The sequence below is a fragment of the Phyllobates terribilis genome, unplaced genomic scaffold (genome assembly GCF_046119375.1).
Source record: "Phyllobates terribilis strain yellow unplaced genomic scaffold, ASM4611937v1 Scaffold_3__8_contigs__length_932513732, whole genome shotgun sequence".
NCBI lineage: Eukaryota > Metazoa > Chordata > Amphibia > Anura > Dendrobatidae > Phyllobates > Phyllobates terribilis.
In genome coordinates, this window is record NW_027362763.1 from 204010379 (window position 1) to 204036946 (window position 26568).

Sequence of the window (26568 nt, forward strand, 5' to 3'; positions counted from 1 at the left end):
CAGTTCTTCAGTGCAAAAAGTGAAACTCATATATTATATAGTCATTACAAACAGAGTGATCTATTTCAAGTCTTTATTTCTGTTAATGTTGATGATTATGGCTTACAGACAATGAAAACACAAAAGTCATTATCTCAGTAAATTAAAATAAATTAACAAAAAACACCTGCAAAGGCTTCCTAAGTGTTTAAAAAGGTCCCTTAGTCTGTTTCAGTAGGCTCCACAATCATGGGGAAGACTGCTGACTTGACAGATGTCCAGAAGGCAGTTATTGACACACTCCACAAGGTCCCAGAGTTCCAATTTTCATTTGGAAATCAAGGTCCCAGAGTCTGGAGGAAGAGTGGAGAGGTCACAATCCAAGCTGCTTGAGGTCTAGTGTGAAGTTTCCACAATCAGTGATGGTTTGGAGAGCCATGTCATCTGCTGGTGTAGGTCCACTGTGTTTTATCAAGACCAAAGTCAGCACAGTCATCTACCAGGAAATTTTAGAGCACTTCATGCTTCCCTCTGCCGACAAGCTTTTTGGAGATGGATATTTCATTCTCCAGCAGGACTTGGCACCTGTCCACACTGCCAAAAGTACCAATACCTGGTTTAAAAACAACAGTATCACTGTGCTTGATTGGCCAGCAAACTCGCCTGACCTTAACCCCATAGAGAATCTATGGGGTATTGTCAAGAGGAAGATGAGAGACACCAGACCCAACAATGCAGATGAGGTGAAGGCTGGTATCAAAGCAACCTGGGCTTCCATAACACCTCAGCAGTGCCACAGGCTGATCGCCTCCATGCCACACCGCATTGATGCCGTAATTGATGCAAAAGGAGCCCCGACCATCTATTGAGTGCATTTACTGAACATACATTTCGGATTTTAAAATCATTTTTCAAGCTGTTGTTATAAAGTATTTTCATTTACTAAGATAATGACTTTTGTGTTTTCATTGGCTGTAAGCCATAATCATCAACATTAACAGAAATGAACACTTGAAATAGATCACTCTGTTTGTATTGACTATTTAATATATGAGTTTCACTTTTTGTATTGAAGAACTAAAATAAATTAACTTTTTGATGATATTCTAATTTAGTGAGATGCACCTGTAATTTAAAAACTGCACCCCTAAGCTAGATGAGTTTCAGAAAATTCTAAATAGCATGTCCTCATAGGATACAGAGAAGCCGGCACTCCACACTGAAACCATGCCTACATATGGTGGCCAATGGCACATGGCTTAGCAGCTATTATCTCAATTTCACCAGTGAAATTGTGCGACTGTTGGCCACTGCATTCATTTCATATGTGAAATATTGGGTCACTTTTAAAGGAGAAGTAAGTTAAAGATGACATCTCTTGCCAATACTTCCGCCATCACTGCTGGATATTTAATCCATGCCCCTCACAGTTTTCCAAATTTCGCAGTGGCCCCCCCCCCTTTTGATCTGTACCTTTTTTTTTTTTTTTATCAGAATGGTCGTATTTAAACATCTCACAATTTTCCAAATTTCGCAGTTCTTGTCAACCAGTGTATGGCTATGGTCGTTCTGTAATGATACAGTATTATGTCTACAGCCAGTTGTAGTGGGGATAAATTTCCAATGTCTCCCACGTAGCCCAACACACACTTTAGGGCTGAGAAATATTTGAATTTTAAAGACCTCGAGAATCAATCTACCCACCTCCTCTCACAGCCCAGTCTGCACCATCTTCCGTACAATGTGGGCAACAATCATCTGTCCTAAGACCCATCCTGTATAACACTTTTTTGGAGTTCTATATACTCTGTGTATGAGAAATATAGTGGGGAAAAAAAGTATTTAGTCAGCCACCAATTCTACGAGTTCTCCCACTTAAAAAGATGAGAGAGGCCTGTAATTGACATCATAGGTAGACCTCAACTATGAGAGACAAAATGAGAAAACAAATCCTGAAAATCACATTGTCTGATTTGGAAAGAAATTTTTTTCAAATTTTGGTGGAAAATAAGTATTTGGTCAATTACAAAAGTTCATCTCAATACTTTGTTATATATCCTTTGTTATATATCCTTTGTTGGCAATGACAGAGGTCAAACGTTTTCTGTGAGTCTTCACAAGGTGGCACACACTGTTACTGGTGTGTTGGCCCATTCCTCCATGCTGATCTCCTCTAGAGCAGTGATGTTTTGGGGCTGTCTCTGGGCAACACGGACTTTCAACTCCCTCCAAAGGTTTTCTATAGGGTTTAGATCTGGAGACTGGCTAGGCCACTCCAGGACCTTGAAATGCTTCTTACGAAGCCACTCCTTCGTTGCCCTGGTGGTGTGCTTGGGATCATTGTCATGCTGAAAGACCCAGCCATGTTTCTTCTTCAATGCCCTTGCTGATGGAAGGAGGTTTGCACTCAAAATCTCACGATTCATGGCCCCATTCATTCTTTCATGTACATGGATCAGTCGTCCTGGTCCCTTGGCAGAGAAAAGCATGATGTTACCACCCCCATGCTTCACAGTAGGTATGGTGTTCTTTGGATGCAACTCAGCATGCTTTCTCCTCCAAACACGACGAGTTGTGTTTCTACCAAACAGTTCTATTTTGGTTTCATCTGACCATATAACATTCTCCCAATACTCTTCTGGATCATCCAAATGCTCTCTAGCAAACTTCAGATGGGCCTGGACATGTAATGGCTTAAGCAGAGGGACACGTCTGGCACTGCAGGATCTGAGTCTCTGGCGACGTAGTGGGTTTCTGATGGTAGCCTGTGTAATGTTGGTCACAGCTCTCTGCAGGTCATTCACTAGGTCCCTCCTTGTGGTTCTGGGATTTTTGCTCACCGTTCTTGAGATCATTTTGACCTCACGGTGTGAGATCTTGTGTGGAGCCCCAGATCGAGGGAGATTATCAGTTGTCTTCTATGTCTTCCATTTTCTAATTATTGCTGCCACAGTTGATTTTTTCCCACCAAGCTGCTTGCCTATTACAGATTCAGTCTTCCCAGCCTGGTGCAGGGCTACAATTTTGTTTCTGGTGTCCTTCGACAGCTCTTTGGTCTTCACCATAGTGGAGTTTGGAGTGTGAACTTGTTATCCAGTATAAAAGACACCTGTCCGCAACCTCAAACAGTCAAACAGGTGCCAGTACTACAGGTAATGAATGGAGGACAGAGGAGCCTCTTAAAGAAGAAGTTACAGGTCTGTGAGAGCCAGAAATCTTGCTTGTTTGTAATTGACCAAATACTTATTTTCCACCAAAATTTGAAACAAATTTCTTTCCTAATCAGACAATGTGATTTTCAGGATTTGTTTTCTCATTTTGTCTCTCATAGTTGAGGTCTACCTATGATGTTAATTACAGGCCTCTCTCTTTTTAAGTGGGAGAACTTGCACAATTGGTGACTGACTAAATACTTTTTTCCCCACTGTACATGGTATCTTCTTTGGGCCTTAATTGATACTTTCTCTGGTGACTCTAAAATATCATCCCACTCCTCTGAAGTAATTTGTCTCATATCCCACTTCCATCTGGATTTAACTACAGCCATAAGGGCACTCAGGATTTTTAGTAATAAGGAGTTATACATGAAGGATATATGGCCTTAAGTAATTTTTGCATTTGCCACAGAGTCCAACACCCCATTCAAGGAGATGGACAGATTGGAGATTGACTACTGCATGCCATAATTGTAGATACTTGAAGAAGTCCGAGTTACACAAATTAAAAGTCTGTTTTAAATACTCAAATGCGCAAAAATAACCCTCCTTATAAAATTGATGTAAGTATCTCAATTCTCTCCTTTTCCATTCCCCAAAACCTTCCAAATGTTTCAATTCCCTCAAACAGGGGTTATTCCAGATATGGGTGTACTTGGAATATTCTCCCATTCCCAACCATTTCTTACATGCCTACCAGATTTTATGGACAATATTTAAAGTCTGGAAGCATCCGGGCTTGCACCTAAGCGTGCATGACTCTAGTAGTTCAACTAAATTACCTTCCTCCCCACCCCCCAAGAAATGAAGAAATGCACTGAGGTACCTGCCCCCTGCACTCCCTCTAAAATCCATCCTCTAAAATGTTGAAATTGGGAGGCCAGAAAATATTCCTAAGTGTTTGGCAGGCCAAACCACCCATATTTTTGGGCAGCTGTAGCTTCTCCAACTTTATCCTGGGTATACCTCTTTTCCAAACCAAGTCCCTAAAAATGTTATGCATCTTCCTATACCAATATTTGTGAATCCAAATGGGAGAATTATGCAGTACATAAAGGATGCTAGGCATAAGGCACATTTTAATAAAATTTGTCCTTCCCAAGGCTGAGAGCAGCAATTTTCCCTATGCTTCAACTTCATTTCTGGACCTAATTACCAATGGACTCAGGTTTAGAGGGATATAATCTTTTGTCTCTCTTGTAATATACAGTTGTGCTCAAAAGTTTACATATCCCAGCAGAATTTTTCCTTTCTTGGCCTAGTTTCAGAGAATATGAATGATAACCAAAAAACACTCATGGTTATTGGTTGGGTGAAGCCATTTATTGTCAAACTACTGTGTTTTCTCTTTTTAAATCTTAATGACAACCAAAAACATCCAAATGACCTTGATCAAAAGTTCACATATCCTGGTGATTTTGGCCTGATAGCATGCACAGAATTTGACACAAATGGGTTTGATTGGCTACTAAAGGTAACATCCTCACCTGTGACCTGTTTGCTTGTAATCAGTTTGTGTTCATAAAAGCTGAGTGAGTTTCTGGGATTCAGACAGACTCTTGCATCTTTCATCCAGCCACTGACGTTTCTGCATTGTGAGTCATGGGGAAAGCCAAAGAATTGTCAACGGATCTACGGGAAAAGATAGTTGAACTGTATAACACAGGAAAGGGATACAAAAAAATATCCAATAATTTTATAATGCCAATCAGCAGCATTCAAACTGTGATTAACAAATGGAAAATCAGGGGCTCTGTAAAAACCAAACCACGTGAAGAAAAATGGGCTGCATGGTCGAGTTGCCAGAAGAAAGCCATTACTGCGCAAAAGCCACAAAGTATCTCGCCTACAATAAGCCAAACAGCACAGAGACAAGCCTCAAATCTTCTTGAGCAATGTAATTTGGAGTGATGAGACCAAAATTGAACTTTTTGGCCACAACCATAAACATGGTTTGGAGAGAGCTTAAAAAGGCATATGATGAAAGGAACACCATTCCTACAGTAAAGCACGGAGGTGGATCGCTGATGTTTTGGGGATGTGTGAGCTACAAAGGCACAGGAAACTTGGTAAAAGTTTAAGGAAAGATGAATGCAGCACGTTATCAGCAAATACTGGAGGCAAATTTGCACTCATCAGCCCGGAAGCAGCGCATGGGACGTACTTGGACGTTCCAACATGACAACAGTCCAAAACACAAGGCCAAGTCAACCTGTCATTGGCTACAGCAGAACAAAGTGAAGGTTCTGGAGTGGCCATCTCAGTCTCCTGACATCAATATCATTGAGCCACTCTGGGGAGATCTCAAGCGCAAAGTTCATGCTAGACAGCCCAGGAATTTACAGGAATTGGATGCCTTTTGCCAAGAAGAATGGGCAGCTTTACCATCTGAGAAAATAAAGAACCTCATGCACAACTACCACAAAAGACTTCAAGCTGTTATTGATGTTAGAGGGGACAATACACGGTATTAAGAACTTGAACTTTTGATCAGGGTCATTTGGATGTTTTTGGTTGTCATTAAGATTTAAAAAGAGAAAACACAGTAGTTTGACAATAAATGGCTTCACCCAACCAATAACCATGAGTGGAGAAAAAGGTTTTTGGTTATCATTCATATTCTCTGAAACAAGGCCAAGAAAGGAAAAATTCTGCCAGGGTATGTAAACTTTTGAGCACAACCGTATATGCCGAGAATTTTAAATTTTGAGACTACTGGGACCATGAAAGAATGTCCTGAAAAATCTTTATCATCTAAGGGAAGCAGCGCAGACTTTGACCAATTTATGGTCAATCCCGAGAAGGTCCCAAATATCTCTATAGATCCCATTATAATTGGAAGCGAAATGTTTATATTATTGACAAATAATAAGAGATCATTTGCATGTAGAGCAATCTTTTCTTCCTGATTCCCATATTTAAAACCCTCTATCCCATTATGTTGTCTAATAATACAAGCTAATGGCTCAATTGCTATAGCAAAATGTAAGGGCGACAGTGGGCCGCCCTGTCTCGTACCCTTGTCAAGGTTTCCAGAAACATCTCCATTTTCTCTTATTTTAGCAGTTGGAGCTTTATATATACATATCAGCATAACCTATTTTATAAAGATAGGGCCAAACCCCATTTTCTTTAGCATAGCCCAAATATAACCCCCTTCAGTACTATCTAATGCTTTGGTGGCATCCAAGGATAAGACTCCCTTCCGAATAGCAAATTCAAAAAAAGCCTACATAGGTTTACCTACAAACCTCCCTTCATTATCGCTGAAGGTGCTTATGCATGTAAAGGGAATACTGTTATGCACTATAAGGCCTGGGTCCCACTAGCGTATGGCATCCGATGTGAGAGCATCAGATGCAATATGCTAATGACACTCAGCTGCTGCGAGGGTGAGCCGAATGTCTGTGCTTGCACAGAGAGGATCGCAGCACAGCTGTGGAGGGGACAGAGAAAGTAATTTCTCCATCTCCTCTCTTGCTGGCGTCGGCAGGAATCTCACTGCACTCGGGTGATATCCGAGTGCAGTGCAATGTTTCACACGAATCCATAGGCTTATTTGCGTGCGTGCGATCCGAATGCAGCATGCAATCGCAGCATGCTGCAATTTTTTTTCAGTCCGATCGCGATCCGATCGGAGCTGGAAAAATAAACGCCACTGAGCACACCATCATAGAATTAAATTGGTTCGAATGCAATCCGATTTTTTTAACGGATTGCATTCATCCGATTTAATCACAAGTGGGAGCGAGCCCTCACACTGACTCCCCTTGAGTAGTTGGAATAGAAAGAGTGCAGCCAAACCCCATCCAGGACCTGTGCATTAAATTAATAAGATTTTTTGTCACATGTGTCTCCTGTATCCCTATTGTTGCTAGGTTGATCTTTTTCACATATTCAAATATTGCGTGTTTTTTGGAATTGTCCCTCAAACCTTTTATATTCCAAGATATAAAATTAATAAAAATAACTGTTAAACCTATTTACTAAAGTAGTGAATAAATGCAACCATCCTTATCAATGACATCCATTCCAGATATTTTCCCTCCATATAATCCGGACTTCAGCAGGTTTGCACAGAAGATAGGCTCCCCCCGCTAACCCAGCTAACAAACACCCCCCTTCCCTTCCCTCAAACAGTATTTACTTACCCTTACCAGTAAGGGTTGGGGCCAGAAGCAGCTCACAACCATTTGACCATTCGGTCATTGTCTCCTACATAGAGCTTGCCACACTAAAGATAAACCATATAACTTGCATATGCGTCATTAACCAAAACACAGTATTACTCACAACTTCAACATTGAACCTGTCATGGAGAAAGCATATGTGACATAGACTTTAATCACCCCACATTATAGTGACCAAACCACCAGTGCTCTCAAGAATTTTAACAATTTCAGCCCCTTTTAGCTTGCGGGACCTCCTGTTGGATCTGCTGCTCGTTAGAGTCCAGCCATCTCTTTAGGGCGTCTTTAGGGGATTCAAAGAAAAAGGTGTTGCCCAGCCCAATCACTCTCAGATTCGCTGGGTAAACCATGGAATTTTGGAGCCCAAGTGACCTCATTTTTCTTGTAATGTCTATGTACAGGGATCTTTTACGCTGGGCTTCCACAGAGAAGTGTGGAAAAAAGGATACTCTCTGCCCTCCAAGTGATAAGTCCCATTTCTCACTTGCCTTCCTCAGTATGATATCTGGTCTTTATAAGGCCTCCTTTATTAGGTCCGTTTGCGGTTTTTAAGGACACAATGTATTCACTGGTGGGGCGAACATGTCAGGTTTTTCACACTGACCCGCAGACATGTCCTTTTTTTTTACCGGCAGCACAGAGGAAATGTGTGCCGCACACGTGCACACTGATGACACACAAAATGACATCCGTGTGACATCTGTGTGGCACGCACAGGAATGAAAAGCTCCGGCAGCAGGGAAAAGCAGTACAGTTAGCACTTTTCCCAGGTGTTGGGTGCTGAATACAACTATCATCATCGTGCCTGGTCTCCCTGCAATCAGCGAGACTAGGCAACGTGCATTAAATAAATAATGTAATTAAAAAAACAGTGTGGGGTCCCCCCTGTATTTTAAAACCAGCGCAGATAAATCAGACAGCTGCATGCTTCCATTTTCAGGCTGGGACGGTCCATGTTTATTGGCCCGTCCTGAGTCAAAAAAATAGAAGCCTGCAGCCACCCCAGAATTGGCATATCACATTAGATGTGCCAATTCTCGCGCTTTACACGGCTCATCCCGATGCCCTGGTGCGTTGGCAAGCAGGATAATATATGGGTTTGATGACAGCTGTGATTTTTCAAAAATCACACCTGCCATCAATCACTGGTTTTAGTAATGGAGAGGTGTCAGTCAGACACCCCCAATTACTAATCCGTAGTCAAAAGTAATAAACAAAGAGAAAAGTCCTTTGTTAAAATTACTCCCTGACAATTACCCTCATTTACCCATTTATTACCATAAAAATAAAAGTAATCCACAAGGGTCCGCCGTAAATCCATGATAAGGCGGTCCCACGACGATCCCCAACTCTGCTACATGCTGAGGCAGCGATGAGCGGTGACATCAGTGACCGCTCATCACGGCTGCCGGAACACACAGAGTATCGTGAGAACCAGTGGCAGTGACGAGTGGTGACATCATTAAGGTTACCGCAGGTCACAGACGGCGGTTCTCACTTTAACCTCTGTGTGATCCACCAGCTGTGAATTGCTTTAACCTTACTGAAGTCACCGCTCGCAGCGTAAGAAAGTTCTCACGCTGTGAGAGGTGATGAGAGTAAGGTTACCACAGGTCACATATGGCCGGCTCACACAGAGGTTACCGTGAGAACCGCCGCCTGTGACCTGCGGTCATTACACAGCTGACATCAACCCCAAAACCATTACCCCGATTTCCAACACACTAGGACAATCGGAAGAGCTGAGGCTAAACGCCAGAATTTGCGCATCCAATGGATGCACCATTTCTGGGGCGGCTGAGGGCTGGTGTTATTAGTCTGGGAGGGGGCATATATCCATGGCCCCTTCCCAGCCTATTAAGATCAGCCTGCAGCTGTCTGTTTAGCCTTTGCTGGGTCTTAAAAATAGGGGAGACCCCGCATCATTTTTTGGGGGTCCCCCCTTTTTAATAACCAGTAAAAGCTACGCAGACAGCTGGGAGCTGATATTAACAGCCTGGGAAGCTCAATGGATATTGGTCCCTTTCCAGAATAATAACACCAGTCCCCATCTGTCTGCTTTCCCTCAACTGGTTATTAAAAATAAGAGGGAACTCACGCCATTTTTTTCATTTATTTAATTATTAGATAAATACAAGTACAGAAAAGTGCACACACAAATCACTAGTTATCTATCTATCTATCTCACTGACATATGTCTATCTATCTATCTAGAGAACACTTAGAAGAAGGAAGCTTCTTAATAAGGGGCTAAAAACATCTTTTTTCATCAATCATAAAAACTAAATAAATTATGCAGAAAAAAATGTCACAAAACATCAGCACAAATGGGGGATAAAGATGAAAAAAAGGTGGGTACACCTGGATAGTAAAGTGTATGGCACACTCTATATACCACATAAGGTCAATGACATGATACACATTCCAATAGATAAAGACATAGTGTCAGGCATCATAAGGTGAAATAAGCAGATCACACGTGATAGAAGGATAATGAATACCATTCAATTATATAGCAGTCACAGCATGACCTGCATAAAATAAACTAAAATATAGGAGGACTATACATATGAAACAAAAAGGAGTAACTACAGGTAACGTTACCTGTAGTGCACCAGACCAGGGACCCACCACACTCGACGCGCGTTTTGCAATAAAATGCTTCGTCCAGGGGTAAAGGGTAGCTGGTAGAGGGAGGTTTTTAACGTGTCAATGGCCAATGATATAAAAGCAGAAGGTCACAAATTAAACTTTACTGGTACATATCCTGAGAGCTACTTCCAGGTGTCATGGCGTCCGTGACCCCACATGACTCAATCACATGAACCAGTGAAGACTCAGGGTGCCATAGCAACTGTGACCACAGCATCATGTGATGCGGTCACATGCCCTAACAGCATCAAGAAGCGGTTCAATCTGTAAAGGTCGGTTTATCTATCTTTCTCTATCTTTGCACATCTAACACCTAAACATCTGTCATTTTATTCTTCATTCCATTCCAGTACTTGTCACACTGATGTCACACGGACGGCACACACGGACATGAACACACGTACATACGTATGCCGCACAGATGGTCACAATGACACACGCATGGCACACGGACACGGACCTCACCCTTACTGTTTTTTCCTGTACTGGAATCACTAGAACATGTGAAAGGGGTTTATGTAGAGCCCGATACCAGCACCAGCCTGATATTATTATGCCACAGGCGGTTTTCCAGATCTTCAGTCTTGGCCATTAAAGCGACAACTTTCTGCTTGTGACTCTGAATGTCCCTATGGACAGGAGAAGGGCGTCCTCCAGCTCACCGACTCTCCTCTCCACAGCAGTTGTGCGCTTCCTCATTTTTTGCGCTCCCTCATTTTTTGTGCATCGCGCGTCGATTGTCAGAATGGTCTCCTGTATATAGCCTACCTGGCCTGTTAGTGTGGCCAGTGTGGAATTACATTTGTTAAATGTTCAAAACATTCATTAAAGATGGGGGTCCCCCTTAGGATTTTACAACAGGGGTGATCTCTGCATGCTTGGAAATCAGGTCTACATTATTGATACTGTGTCATGAGGGACATCCACCCCCTCCTTCTCCACTTCCTCCTCATGAACTAATGCAGCAAATCTAGATCCTTTTGGGGACATTATGTTGTTCCCCTATGTGCCAGTCACTGACCTCCATTTCTGTGGGCTGTGGGTGAATGCTATATGAGCGTAGTGCTCTAGTCTGGCCGCTGCCTCTCCTCCTACCTCTTTGCCACAGGATGGGCAGGCGCCATCTTGGATGTCTGATGGCGCCGCTCCGTCCTCCCTGCTGATCTTTCTTCTTTGGGTCATTTTCACCACAGCAGCCTGGAAAAAACACCTTCAGCCTCCAGGAAGGAGTCTTTTATCCCCGAAATTGCACCCTTACAGGATGAGTGCAGCGGAATCTCTCCGGAGACACATCCTCAGCGCATGCACGCTAGGCCAGGTTCCCAGGTGTGGTTTTAGAGAATCAGCCAATACAAAATCTATATTATAGTGGCCATTAGTAATGAGCGAGTATGCTTGTTTAACCCTTCGGTGTGCTCGTATATTAAGTTCGAGCCCCTGCATCTGCATGATTTATGACTGTTAGTCAGCCTCAACACATGTGAGGATTCCCTAACAAACAGGCAATCTCTGCATGTGTTGAGGCTAACAGCCATAAATCACATAGACGCAGGGATTCAAACTTATCGCTCTCTCTCATCACTAGTGGCCACTCATAAGAACTATGGAAATACAAACATAAATTATCCTTATGTCTGACATTTACAGCAACTTAAAAGGTTTTCTCACCCATGGAAAACAGCTATTACTGAGATTGTTTTATTTTTTACTTGTTTTTTATTGCAGGTATATTTGCTTTTCTACTGCATGTTGTCATCGCTTGTCTTTATTTTTGTCACCGAATGAAAAAATATATTATGCAAATTAAGAAAAGTCCTGTGACCATCCTATAATAATTTATTGTATTTAATGTTCTTTTTCTTCTTTTCAGAGGTCACATCGCTGCCCTGCAGTATGGGCTCTAAGTGCCCAGATGGAGGCTCCTGCATGGAATATGGGGGCAGCTACCGGTGTGTGTGTCACACAGATTATATCATCAGCAACCTCTGTAAGCGATGCTGCATATATATTATTTCAGTGATAATTAGAGATCAGCGGGTTGACTCACTGTCTAGTTGTCTCTGGCTGTGGAGTCCTGCGAATCTACCCACCCATCTCTAATGATAACGCTTTTTTGCTCTAAAAAAGCAGAGATGCTCTTATCTATATGTGTGTGTCTGGTATTGCTACCAGAATATTCACATATGACCACATACATCACTGATATTCTAAGTGCCTCTTGCTGTTATACAAGAATCAGAAATATGAAGCGTTGTTTAGTGGGGTCCTCAAATACCGGCTGTTAAAAACAGATTTTAGCCTGCAGAAACATTCTTGTGTCACGTTCAATATAGAGTTACCTAAGCTACTTTATAGGTAAAAGATTTCATCCATCTCGGATTTCTGGACAATTTTGAGTTTGAAAACGTAAAGCTTCTGTAACCTGAGTGTTATTGCTCTGACACTTACAAGTCCTGACTCCGATACGTGTACACATGTCGCTAAATAACTCTGGTAGTGACCTGTGTCCCTAATGAATAAAAAGATTGGGCATGTGGAAATGAAACAACCCAATCTTTCAAACATAACCCCACTACTGTAGTCACCACTGCGCTGTCCGGTTTAGATACGCTTTTTTTTCTAAATTACCATATAAATATAAATATATATATATATATATATGTACACTATATGGACAAAAGTATTAGGACACACCTGTTAATCACTGAATTCAGGTTTGTTATTCAGTCCCATTACCACAGGTTTATAAAATTCAGTCCCTCGACACGCTGTCTGCCTGTACTAACACTTGTGAAAGAATGACTCTCTAGAAGGAGTTTACTGATATCAGCGCAGTCCAGTAATAGGACATCACTAGAGTAATAAGTCAGTTTGTGAAATATCTTCACCCCTAAATATTCCATGATAAAGAGTGAGTGGAATCAATGAATAGTGGAAGTGTTTAGGAATCACAGCAACTCAGCCACAAAGTGGAAACCACATAGTTACAGATCAGGGACACCGAGGACTGGAGCATAGGGCATAAAAGTCCCCAACGCTTTGCTGACTCCATAACTGCAGAATCCAAACCTTCCTTGGCGCTTGGGTTTCCATGGCCAAACAACTGCATACAAACCTTATCTCACCAAGCCCAATGCCAAGCATCAGATGGAGTGGTATAAAGAGTCCCAGCACTGGACGTGGTTAAAAGAAGTTCAAAAAGACTGAACATGTGAACAGCAAGTAGTTTTTATATTGCTATGCACATGTTCATTCTGTTTTACTTTTTTTAGCGCTTTTTCAAGCAGGTTCCAGGTGGAATCCACCTGAAAAGGGCAGATGCACATACCCTAACAATACCAACAAAACCAACTTGACAGATGATAACGACAGTACCAACAATACAGACAATATTCCAAGAGCTTTTTTGCTGGAGAGAATACCAGCAACATTAACGGTGCTCTTTATTAGGGTTTTCTGGAAGTTCTAAAAATTGGCATAACAGGGAATGTGAATAAAAAATAACCATTACTCACCTGTTAAATTCACCGCCACTCCAGCACCGATTCTCTGGTGATCCCTTAGTTCTTTATGTGGCACAAAACAGTTGAGGCTAGTGGTTGTCAGCAGCTGTCACGACAGAAGTACACAGAACCAAAGATTGTTGAGGACTACTAGAGCATCAGTAGTGGAATTTGAATTCTAACAGGAGAGTAAGGCAATGTTCAGTGGGGGGACCATGCAAAGCACAAAATACTGATGACACAAAAACCAATGTGTGTGTATGAGATTTCTGAAATCTCATAGACTTTGCTGGTACTGTAAAACGCAGCTGAAAATTTGCATAAAAAAACGCTGAAAAAATGCCTAGTGTGAACATTGCGTAATGGTAATTCTCTTCAATGATCACATTTTACATTGTTATCCTGGCCTGGAAAACCCCTAGAAAGAGGGTGGTCCCTTTAAAAAAAAAAAAAAACTGTCCGCAGGCTCGATTACCTGTAAACAAACAAACAAACAAACTGAGCTTTACTCAACAGTTTTACAGCCAATCACTGAGCTCAGCAGCTCTCCCCATGTAAAACAACAGGAGCCACTGAGCTCAGTGATTGTCTACAGCACTGTTGATTTAACGTCACCGCTAGAGCCAAAAAAAAAAAAAGAAATTAGGGCAGCAGCAGGGACACAGCACTGAACCCATGAAGGGTAAGTAAAGCTCAGTTTGTTTTTTGACACCTAACTGAGCCTGCAGACAGAAGATTTTTTTGAAAGGGTAAACATATTTAACCCTAGAACGCATACCTGGGGCCTCGCAGGCCCGTCCTGTTAATTGTTTTCTATTTTCTGCAAGATTTCTTTAGTTAGAATTTTGAAACTCTAGGTATTCTTCAGGTATATAGTTGTTTGTCATTTCCAGTTGGTCATTTATTTATTATTTGCACACGGGCCGAAAAGGCCCCAGGTATGTGAAAGTGTAGATTTTTATGGTCATGAGTTCTAGGGTTAACAATAGCCAAGGACTCAGGGAAATCTACAGCCCCATAGGTTAGCATGCTGCACATGATCACACAGTAGTCGGCGGCACCTTAGTTCCAGTAAAAATAAATCATAATACTTCAACATAGCAGGACAATTTGGACAATTGTGGCTTCCAATCTTGTGGGAAAAGTTTGGAGAAGGCACTTTTTTGTTTCAGCATAACTTGACTTGGCCACACATAGCCCTGACCACAACACAATTGAATACCTTTGGGTTGAACTTGAATAGAGATTACAATCTAGATCAGTGTTTCCCAAACCCCGTCCTCACGGACCCCAACGCATCGTGTTTTCAGGATTTCCTTAGTATTGCCCAGGTGATGGAATTATTATGAAGGCATCAGAAACTGACACAAGTTCTCTCACCTGTGCAATACTAAGGAGATCCTGAAAACACGATGCGTTGGGGTCCGTGAGGACGGGGTTTGGGAAACACTGATCTAGACCCTCTCATCCAACATAAGTGTCTGACCTCATAAATGCTCTTCTGGGTGACTGGGCACAAATTCCCACAGACGCACTCCAAAAAATCCTTCCCGACACACTCCAAAAAATCCTTCCCAGAGGAGTGTAAGGCTATGTTCACATGTCCAGTGATCATCTGTTAGAACGGATCCAGCAGCAATCTGTTGACAAAAAAATTTCAAACGGATCAGGTGAGCAAAAAACAGATCCTTCTCCATGAAAGAAAAACGGATCCGTTGTCCATAGTCTTCATTGTTCAAAAAAAAAAACAGATTCAGCTGAAATCAGTTTTGTAAAAACAGACCAAAAAGTTATGTCTTCAAAACTTTTTTGCCAACAAATTTCTGCTGGATCCGTTCTATCGGATCATTACTGGAAATGTGAACAAAGTTGTTGTAGCTACAAAGTGGAACCAGCTCCATGTTGATGCCTATGGATTTAGAATAGAAGTTCATAACCCCTGTACGTTTAATGTGCAAGTGTCCCAATGCTTTTGTCCATATAATGTTTACTCATATATAGAGTCTTCCTTTCTCTTAAATGTATTATCCTATAAATTGTATTATTTGAAATAGGCCAATGCTCCATTCTGGTGGGTTGTTTCATAGCCCTGTTCTCAGTATTGATGGGGGGTCCCTGTAGATAGGTGACATCTTTCAATGTTGGTAAGAAACCTTAATCGTCCATCCTGCTGTGTTTTACTAGCACTGCCATCTCCTTGTGACTCTGACCCCTGCTTGAATGGAGGAAGTTGTGAATCGCAGGATGATAACTATTCCTGTGTGTGTCCCCGTGGATTCACTGGAAAAATGTGTGAAGGGGGTAAGAAAACATTTGTAACGTATGTTTTCCTGCAGATAATAAAATGCAGAACAAAATATCATTATCAATATCATTTTTTTTTTTGTAAATTTAGACTTTTACTTAGTGTTTGAAAATCGAGTCAACAATCATTTTCTGTATAATTATTGTGGCTTTTCTTATGGGAAAAATGGATGTGTATGTATTGTCTATTGATGATACAGAAAACCAAAGAATTAGCACACTTTGATTTTAGACTGCTTTTCCACAATGCTATACATATGAAAAAGGTGCAAACAGTAATCCATACAGTTGCAATCATAATTATTCAACCCCCTTTGCAAAGAAGCATTATTAGTAAAATTTAGATACAGGGAAAATATATATTTTTGTACCGTGTTAGCCAGTAGATAGCAAAATATATTTAGATTTGAGAGTCCTCAGTGGTTGATACCTTTTAATGGCTAACTGAACAGAACTTGTTACCATCTGTTCAGTTAGCTATTAAAAGGTATCAACCACTGAGGACTCTCAAATCTAAATATATTTAGCAAAATTTACAAACTCACTGCTGTTTGCAATAAAACATGTGGTTTCTCCAAATTCAACACAAAGGCTCTGATTCATCAAAGTGTTTTTGCCAGAAATTTGATAAGTCGCAAAATTTTTGTGCAAGTTGAGGTTGAGCAAAAATTTTGCGACTTTTGTTGTTTTAATGCCAGTTTTGCCCAGCTGCGGCAAAATGCACCGAGCTGGGGCGTAACTGTGGCATGGCGCCACAGCTCCTCTGATTCATGATGAGCTGCGGCGTGCCTTACACCAGAAATCTTACTCCAGTCCCTGACTGGAGTACGATTTGTAGTGAGGTGAACGTCACTTCTCAGACATACCAGAACCATTAAGAATCAGACACGCCAGATCCATTAGGAGGCATGCACCTCTTAATGTACCAGACTCGTCTGTCTCCAGCACGCTGCCTTATCACGACCGGCATGAACTATGCTGGTCTTGATGAATCAGGGCCAAAATGCCATGTTTAATGACTACTGCAGTCTCAGAATTATTCAACCCTCTGAATAAAATCTGATAAGAGCACTGCTTTGTCTCAAAGTCACCTGATGCAACTTACCAAGGGCTTAATTGATTGTGTCAAGTATACTTGTGCTAAAACACATCAAATACCTGGGCTGGCTAGGAGTTTGTAGGCTGTGAAGATTGATTGCATGTTAGATAAGTCAAGAGAGTTTGACCAAAAAAGTTAAGAGAAGAGATCATTGCCTTGTGCTAACAAGAAAAAGGACACAAAATAAAAGCAAGGGCATTGAATATTTCTGAAGACATACTTGAAAGCAGAGTTCACTAGTTCAAAAGTTCGAAAATGTACACCTCTACTGACCCAAAAGCACAAGACAAGTTGTCTCCAATATCTTCAAAACCATATAAATAAGCCACAGATGTTTGGGGATTATGTTCTGTGGGGTGATGAAATAAAACTGGAACTTTTCAAGCCTGTGTCTGGAGGAGGAAGAATAAAGCATACACTGAAAAGCTGTAACCCTGGCCTATATTGTAGAATGGCGGTGGCGTGGTAATGCTCTGGGGCTGCTTTTCTGGATTCGGCACTGGAAAGTTGCAGCTTATGGAGATCAAGATGGCTTCAATCAAATATCTGGAAATTTTAGTAGAAAACATCATGCCTTCTTTATGGAAAATCTTGTGCATCATTACACCTCCAACAATGATCCCAAGCTTTCCTCAAAGTATACCAAGGCTTGATTTTGGAAGAAATCCTGGCAGACTCTGGAGTGGCCATCAAAGTCACCTGACTTGAACCCCCTGGAAAATCTTTGCTTGGATTTGAAGAAGGCATTAGCAACATGCGAACCCAAGAATATTAATGAAGTGGAGGCCATTACCCCTGAGAAATGGGCTAAGATTCCTCAGGAATGCTGTCAGAAGCTGGAGTCTGGTTATGCATCCCTTTTGTAGCAGGTCAAAACAGCCAAAGGGCTCTACTAAATACTAAAAATTACTTTAATGAAGAATTTGATTAAGGCTGGAGTCACACGATCGTATAAAAAATTGCTACAATGTTGATCCAGAAAAGTATGACTAGTGTCATGCGAGTACAATGCTATTTTTTTCACCTAGCATCCAAATGACATCTGTATAACATGAGTTTTTGCAATGCATTTTTTAACATAGCATTGACACAGGCAGTGTGTAGCGCTGAAATGTTGTGAGAGAGTTCACAGGAGTTCATAAGTTGATGAGCCCGGTGACCTCACTTACGGCATCGGCGCTGCATGAGAACTTTCTCACGCAGTGGTGCTGCCATAAGTGAGATCACCGGAGCTCATCAGCTGATGAACTCCTGTGAACGCTCTCATGGCAGCTCAGTGCTATACACTGCGGGAGCGATTACGCTCCTGTCAGTGTGTAGCCAGCTGCCGGGTAGAACAGTTACTTCTGCTAATGTGACTGCTCTATAAGTGATCTTATCGTCGTGGGACAGTATGGTTTACATGGATTACGGCGGATAGGTGAGGGATATGGTGGTTTATTATTTTTCTCTTTTACAGGTGACATGGGCTTCGGGGATTAGGATTAGGTGTTAGGTGAGTATATGGTGTTTTTTTATTTTTGATTTTTTACAGGGGACAAGGCCTTCAGGTATTTGGTGCTAAGGTGAGTATAGTGTTTTTGTATTTTTATTTCAATATTTATTTTAACTTTTTTTCTTTACTTTGAGCACAGGTGCCGGCTGATGACTCCTCCCATCAGTGATGCCTGCTCTCGCAGTTATCAGCGACAGCAGGTGTAGGCTGATGAGAGTAGTAGTCTGTCATCAGCCGACGCCTGTGACCGGCATTCAATTCTTTGTGCATTTTTGCCTCGTTTTTCACCCATTGACTTACATTTAGTCAATCAAATATACAGCAAAAATCCGCAGCAAATCCGCAAACATTTTTATACCTACGTTTTTGCTGCATATTTGACTGACCCAATTGAAGCCAATGGGTGAAAACGCGGCAAAAATGCAAGAATAATTAACATTAAAAACGCACCGTGTGCGCACAGCCTATCTCTTCTTAATTAATCTAGACCATTCCAAAGTCATCACAATACAATCTTATTATTCCGCTCCATCTCCTGGTAATAATATATGTTGGTTTTATGAAACCAAATTTGTATTATTATATCTACTCCTACTCAAAATAATGAGACGTACTCTAAAGTTTGTTACTTTTCTTGTTTATTGTTAATATTTTTTATGGCAATTCTCAATAAACACATTTATGAACAAAAACAAAACAACTTGTGCCGAATATGGAGAAACTGCTTATTATATTACTTGTTGAGCTGTTTGTTCTTGTTTCATTATTTTATTGCAAATAAAAGAAAGTTTGTACATTTTTCTAGTAAAACTAATTTGCAATTTGGGTTGAATAAGTTAGTTTGCAATTGTAACACAAGTGATATTCCATAATAATACATTGCATAGGTACATAGCATAAGCCAAATATCAAATACTTGAACTAAGTGAGTGACTTGTACAGTTGAACTTACGGCCGTGCCCGCAATGGTTTACTATTTACAAGATCTACTAGTGACTATAATATGCAGTGACCACACATGTGTATAAGAAGGTTTGCTCACTGGTAATTTAATATTTTCTTTCCTCTCTACCTACTTCTTTCTCTCTCAGTAAAGCCGGCGCTGTGCAGTTTGCTACCTTGTCGAAATGGAGGAATGTGTAAGGAGTCGCATGATGATTATTACTGTCTGTGCCCATATCCTTTCACTGGAAAACACTGTGAGACGGGTGAGATTATTTATTTTTTATTTTTATTGGGTTGATATTTTTCTTGATTGCATTGTCTCTCTCCTTAAAGGGAACTTGCCTGGTTTGATAATGCTTTTAACCTGCAGATACTGTATAAGGTTAATCTGCCGATTAATAACGTTATGAAGGTGCCTGGCCACAGGACTGAAAGTGCAGCACCCGGGAGAAAAGGAATTTTATTTCTCCTGGCAGGCGCCGGCTTTCAGTCATACAGTGCTGTGAGTGGTGACTGTAATTGCTCCGGGCACGCCTGCTTGAAGAAAAGTATGGTGATCGGGCACCTTCATAACACTATTAACCTGCAGAATAACCCTTCATCTGCACGTTAATAGCGTTATCAGACATGACAGGTTCCCTTTAATGATTTTCAGGACAAAGGATGTCCTGTAACCACTGATACCAATGCCTGTTATAACAATGCAGGGTAATTAGAAAAGATGATCCAGAATTGTTATTTTATGGCAAATACAAGTAATTACTAAAATAGGCCTGGGGAGTGGTCAGATCTTATGGAGGTGTCTGTAGAGGCTGCAGTGTACCCCATGCCTCATCATATTCTGTTATCTTTTATTTGGATAGACAAATGAGAGAGATGTACGTAATTAACAGAGATCTATGTATTTCAACCCAGGAATGAGAGGCCCTTGCTCATCTGGTCCATGTCACAACGCAGGCACATGTTTTCACTATCTCGGGAAATACAAATGTGATTGTCTACCGCACTTCTCTGGACGACACTGTGAGAAAGGTAAGTGACAGTCATGATCATTTTATTTCTCATTATCTTTTTTAATATTTTTAGTTTAGGTCATCACCAGCAAAGTATAAAATATTTTACCTCTGATCGTAGTCTTTGTTTGCCCACATAAGGCTTCTTTGCCAATTCGCCCAGTGTCTGCATTCTCTCGACTTTCTTAAGAGGCCACGTAGATGGCCGACTGGACAGATACTTGATAATTGGACATTGGTGGCAAATCCTAGCAATAGGACACCGTTGCTGTCCTGAAATAACCCTTTTGATACTCACATAGAATTTTAATTAAGATCATCAGATTCCTGTTTGATAAAGGGACAGATAAAAAATCACAGGTGATTCTTTCTGTGAGGTAAAACATTTCCCTGCCTGTTTTTAAGCCATGATTTACTTCACAGAGAGAATCATTTGGATCCCGTGCTGTCCTGTCTGTATACTCTCTTTTGCTTCCTTCCCTGCCCAGGAGCTGTGGTATGATCAGACCATGTTCCTGTACAGTCAGACACAACCATTACACAGTACACAGCAGGGGCACATTTATAAGATTATCTCAGCACAGGAACATTTTATTTAAACACATCCAATTGTGGAAGTTATTATTATTCCAAGATCTATTAATTCAAATCAACTTTTGTTCGTGGGAAAACACCTTTAATTTGTTTTAGTTGTCTTGGGTACATTTTAATAATAACAATTTTATGTGGAGCGGACCCTCTTTCATTGCATTAACCATTTTATAGCTGAATTGGACTGTGGACCTCCAGAACATGTAAAATATGCAAAAGTAATTGTAACATCAACATGGCCTGGTGGAAAAGCAGAATACCATTGTAACGAGGGATACGTGATGAGTAGCCCGAACAGTACCCGCATATGCAGCGAGGAGGGCATGTGGACTGAAGCACCACAGTGCGAGGGTACGTCTTTTCCTCTACTGTCATAGGATGGAGGCTAAGGAGTCTGATAACGTAAAGATTTGTTCATTTAAAGATTTTCTCTTGTGACTGTAGAAATCGATGAGTGTCAGTCACAGCCATGCCAAAATGGTGCAGTGTGTAAGGATCGAGTGTCTCACTTTCTATGTGATTGTCAAGAAGGATACAGTGGAAAACATTGTGAATTGGGTAAGACCACTTTTCAGAGGTATGCATGTTGTGTGGTGTATGGTGGCAAATAATTTGATGAATGGGTTAACGGTTATTATTGTGCATCAGGACTTGGACATGCTTCTCATTTTTGTACTATTGGGGCAGGCGCACAAAGCTATTACACTGTTCTATATGACCTGCATATGAAATCATATAAATCTGCACCAGTTCATCAAATAAAAAAATGTGTCCCAATTCTACGTGCTAGAAGGATTGTTTCTAGAGAATACCACTGTATGTATAATCTACTGACTCAATGCGCACTGCCCAGTGCGTGTAACAGCGTGGAACTGGGATTGCTATACCCTCACTTATTCATAGTGGATTGTAGCATTACAGAGGCAGATCCTGGGAGCCTATGCTTTCCAAAAAATATGTCAAGTCATGTTTATGCACTTTGCTTAACTGCTGTTTTATTGTTAATTTGCAGACGTTAATGAGTGCTCCTCGGATCCATGTAAAAATGGAGGAACCTGCCAAAATTTACCTGGCGCCTACCTTTGTACCTGTCCTGAGGGCTTTGTTGGTACCCACTGTGAGACTGGTAAAAAAAATAAACATTGCAATATGGTATTACTTACCTGCATGAGATTAGAAAAAGATGTAACTGACCAGATGTTATAAATTATAGTGATGTACTGTACCCTGTATGATCATCAAAGAAGTGGACCACATAGAAAAGTAACAGAAGTATGTTTCCTATCATTTCCCGGAAAGGAACAAGAGAATATTTAGTTTTCTAAATAAAATTATCTGTGAATATGATCAGAAACTTGGTTGACTTTCTATGACAACTAGAGTTAGTACATGGTAGATATCCAAAGTTTAATACTTCGAAGATAAGCCTATGCAGTCATTGTACTTGCACGGCCATCTTCCCAGGAATGTGCCAGCACTGGCAGCTCTTGAAGAAGTTTGGTTTTCTCTTTTGTGGTGATACATTACAGCGCAGATCTACAATGGTACTGACATTTGGAAACTCATTGCACATAAGTATGTCCTGATAAATATCTCATAAAAATATTGGACCGCTGTAGTATTCACCAAAACACCCATGTTTTCTACCCTTATAAATATAATAATGACGTTTGTGAATGGAAATTTACATTATTAATGATAATCAATAATTTTCACAATATTCCAAATCACTTTATATGCAGGACCTACATTTTTTTAACTTGATCATTTGGGTTTGGATTAAATTAATGACATATGCCAAAAAAAACACTTGTACATGAATTTTAGACCTGCACCACTATTGTGGGCCCTGCACCTGAGAGGGGCTTCTTAAGTAGCACTCCCATTATTTTTTTACTCCCTAACCCTGTGTAGATGTTAGTGTAGTGTAAGTGTGATAATATAGTCACTGATTGCCGTCTTCCCTGATTTCCGGCACTGCTCCCATCATCTTCTGAGTCACGTGAAAGCTATTATGACTCTCACACTGGGGTCTATGTGTGAGCCCGAAGTCTCTTTTATAATGTAAGTCTACGGAGCATCAGAACAAGACTTCTCAGACTTACATTGTTTTAGTTATTACACCGTGGTAACCCTGATCTGACAATTGCTATAACTTTTCTTTTCCCTTTCCGCTTATTTCCCTCTTCCACCTTTTACTCAAGTTACTTAGTGCTTACCCATAGTTACAACCCCTTTCTGTATACCCCATAAGAGTGTATGAATGAATATCATAGACAGCACAGCGTACCTCATTTGAGACTCATTGCAAACTGAATGTCTTGCTTTTGTAGACCCAGCCTGTCCATATATGACCCATATTATTGGATTTTGCACTGATGGAGGGAAAATGTATCATCTCTTTAGTATTCTCATCCGTTGGACAGAGTGTAGAGTGGTTACAATGAGCTTCTCTGATTCTGAAGGACTTGTCCTGTCCTACATTATGCAGACCAACCATTGTTTTGAATGGACACTGGGTAATGCCTAATTTCTCCAGCGGTGGCACTGTAGGGTGTTTGTACATTTGCTGGCAGGTTTACCCTCAGATTACAGCTGATCACTGGATGCCCAGCAGGTTACACTTTATGATTTGCCTATTTTCAAAGAACCTTTCTGAACATAAAAATAAAGATATTGATGGACAGATTCGTCAAGTTGTTTTTGCCAGTTTTCTGGCATAAAGCACCTTAAAATGTTGCAAAATTTTTACGCAACTCAAAATTTTGCCAGAATTACACAACGTTTGGTGTTTTTATGTTATTTCCACCAAAGTGGCCATAGCATGGTGAAGCCCGCCCATCTAATTAATCAAAATTGACTCCACTAATATTGTAAATTACACCAGAAATGTACTCCAGTCCCTGTTGTAAAATGCAACTAATTCAGGTTTGAGATGAAAGTTTGCAGTTACCCTTTGTAGCTGCAGACTTCTGAATCCTCACAGCGTTCACATTGTACTCCGTCAGGATTCTCCGGTGAGAGTGGGTGGTCACGTGACCCCATGTATTAGCATATATTCAGTCACACGCCGACTAGATGTGCTTGGCCTCACTCAATTCACTTGTACTGAGAGAGGCTGCACATGTCTAGTTGGAATGTGGCTGGAATTATGCATATTACATACAGTACAGACCAAAAGTTTGGACACACCTTCTCATTTAAAGATTTTTATGTATTTTCATGAATATGAAAATTGTACATTCACACTAAAGGCATCAAAACTATGAATTAACACATGTGGAACTATATACTTAACAAAAAAGTGTGAAACAACTGAAAATATGTCTTATATTCTAGGTTCTTCAAAGTAGCCACCTTTTGCTTTGATGACTGCTTTGCACACTCTTGGCATTCTCTTGATGAGCTTAAAGAGGTAGTCACCGGAAATGGTCTTCCAACAATCTTGAAGGAGTTCCCAGAGATGCTTAGCACTTGTTGGCCCTTTTGCCTTCACTCTGCGGTCCAGCTCACCCCAAACCATCTCGATTGGGTTCAGGTCTGGTGACTGTGGAGGCCAGGTCATCTGGCGTAGCACCCCATCACTCTCCCTCTTGGTCAAATAGCCCTTACACAGCCTGGAGGTGTGTTTGGGGTCATTGTTCTGTTGAAAAATAAATGATGGTCCAACTAAACGCAAACCGGATGGAATAGCATGCCGCTGCAAGATGCTGTGGTAGCCATGCTGGTTCAGTATGACTTCAATTTTGAAAAAATCCCCAACAGTGTCACCAGCAAAGCACCCCCACACCATCACATCTCCTCCTCCATGCTTCACGGTGGGAACCAGGCATGTAGAGTCCATCCGTTCACCTTTTCTGCGTCGCACAAAGACAAGGTGGTTGGAACCAAAGATCTCAAATTTGGACTCATCAGACCAAAGCACAGATTTCCACTGGTCTAATGTCCATTCCTTGTGTTCTTTAGCCAAAACAAGTCTCTTCTGCTTGTTACCTGTCCTTAGCAGTGGTTTCCTAGCAGCTATTTTACCATGAAGGCCTGCTGCACAAAGTCTCCTCTTAACAGTTGTTGAAGAGATGTGTCTGCTGCTAGAACTCTGTGTGGCATTGACCTGGTCTCTAATCTGAGCTGCTGTTAACCTGCGATTTCTGAGGCTGGTGACTCGGATAAACTTATCCTCAGAAGCAGAGGTGACTCTTGGTCTTCCTTTCCTGGGGCTGTCTTCATGTGAGCCAGTTTCTTTGTAGCGCTTGATGGTTTTTGCAACTACACTTGGGGACACTTTCAAAGTTTGCCCAATTTTTTGGACTGACTGAACTTCATTTCTTAAAGTAATGATGGCCACTCGTTTTTCTTTACTTACCTGCTTTTTCCTTGCCATAATACAAATTCTAACAGTCTATTCAGTAGGACAGGGCAGCACGGTGGCACAGTGGTTAGCTCTGCAGCCTTGCAGCGCTGGGGTCCTGGGTTCAAATCCCACCAAGGACAACATCTGCAAGGAGTTTGTATGTTCTCCCCGTGGTTGCGTGGGTTTCCTCCGGGTTCTCCGGTTTCCTCCCACACTCCAAAGACATACTGATAGGAAATCTAGATTGTGAGCCCCAATGGGGACAGCAACTATAATGTATGTAAAGCGCTGCGGAATATGTTAGCGCTATATAAAAATAAAGATTATTATTATAGGACTATCAGCTGTGTATCCACCTGACTTCTGCACAACACAACTGATGGTCCCAACCCCATTTATAAGGCAAGAAATCCCACTTATTAAACCTGACAGGGCACACCTGTGAAGTGAAAACCATTTCCGGTGACTACCTCTAGAAACTCATCAAGAGAATGCCAAGAGTGTGCAAAGCAGTCATCAAAGCAAAAGGTGGCTACTTTGAAGAACCTAGAATATAAGACATATTTTCAGTTGTTTCACACTTTTTTGTTAAGTATATAATTCCACATGTGTTAATTCATAGTTTTGATGCCTTCAGTGTGAATGTACAATTTTCATATTCATGAAAATACAGAAAAATCTTGAAATGAGAAGGTGTGTCCAAACTTTTGGTCTGTACTGTACTTGTACTCATGTAACTGCCAGCACTGGTGAGTGACTGCAGACATTCATCCCAAACCTGGATTGCCCCTTTAAAAGGCATGCTCCTCTTAATGAATTAGGCGCATCTTAATTTAGTGGTGCATCCATACGGGTGCTTTCCTTAAGAATGGCATACACAACCCCTTAGTTATTTGCTTTGGTTAGTAAATCTGTACTTTCAATTCTTGTTGCCACCTTGGGTATTAATGATTTAATTAATACTGCAGATGAGTCTTGCACATCAGCTTGGAAGATGTCTGGTCTGTTCCTCCTCAAAGATCTGCTTTAAAGGAGTTGTCAATCTATTTTTTATTTCTAATAACAGGCCCTGTGTGGTCTAAAAATAAAAACCTGTGTCCATGTGGTGATGCCCCACCATTTCTTCTTGGTGCTGCCCAGGTCTTTCAGAATCTTATTTTCCTCTTCCAGCAAGGGGATGGGCATATGACTGATACGACCAGTTAATGGCTGCAGTGATGACCAATGCGTC

At 41.1% G+C, this 26568-nt stretch overlaps 1 protein-coding gene across 4 annotated transcripts in view; it reads left to right on the forward strand.

Moving 5' to 3' along the window:
• The window catches only part of SNED1 (sushi, nidogen and EGF like domains 1), a 199539-nt gene that overhangs the window by 146558 nt on the left and 26413 nt on the right, over nt 1-26568 (forward strand). For all 4 annotated transcript variants that reach the window (XM_073674536.1, XM_073674535.1, XM_073674537.1 and 1 more), the window contains 7 exons: nt 11907-12023; nt 15724-15840; nt 19529-19645; nt 20298-20414; nt 21161-21337; nt 21431-21544; nt 21999-22112. In XM_073674536.1, the coding sequence (XP_073530637.1) occupies nt 11907-12023; nt 15724-15840; nt 19529-19645; nt 20298-20414; nt 21161-21337; nt 21431-21544; nt 21999-22112 (873 nt within the window). The remainder of the gene's footprint in view (nt 1-11906; nt 12024-15723; nt 15841-19528; nt 19646-20297; nt 20415-21160; nt 21338-21430; nt 21545-21998; nt 22113-26568) is intronic.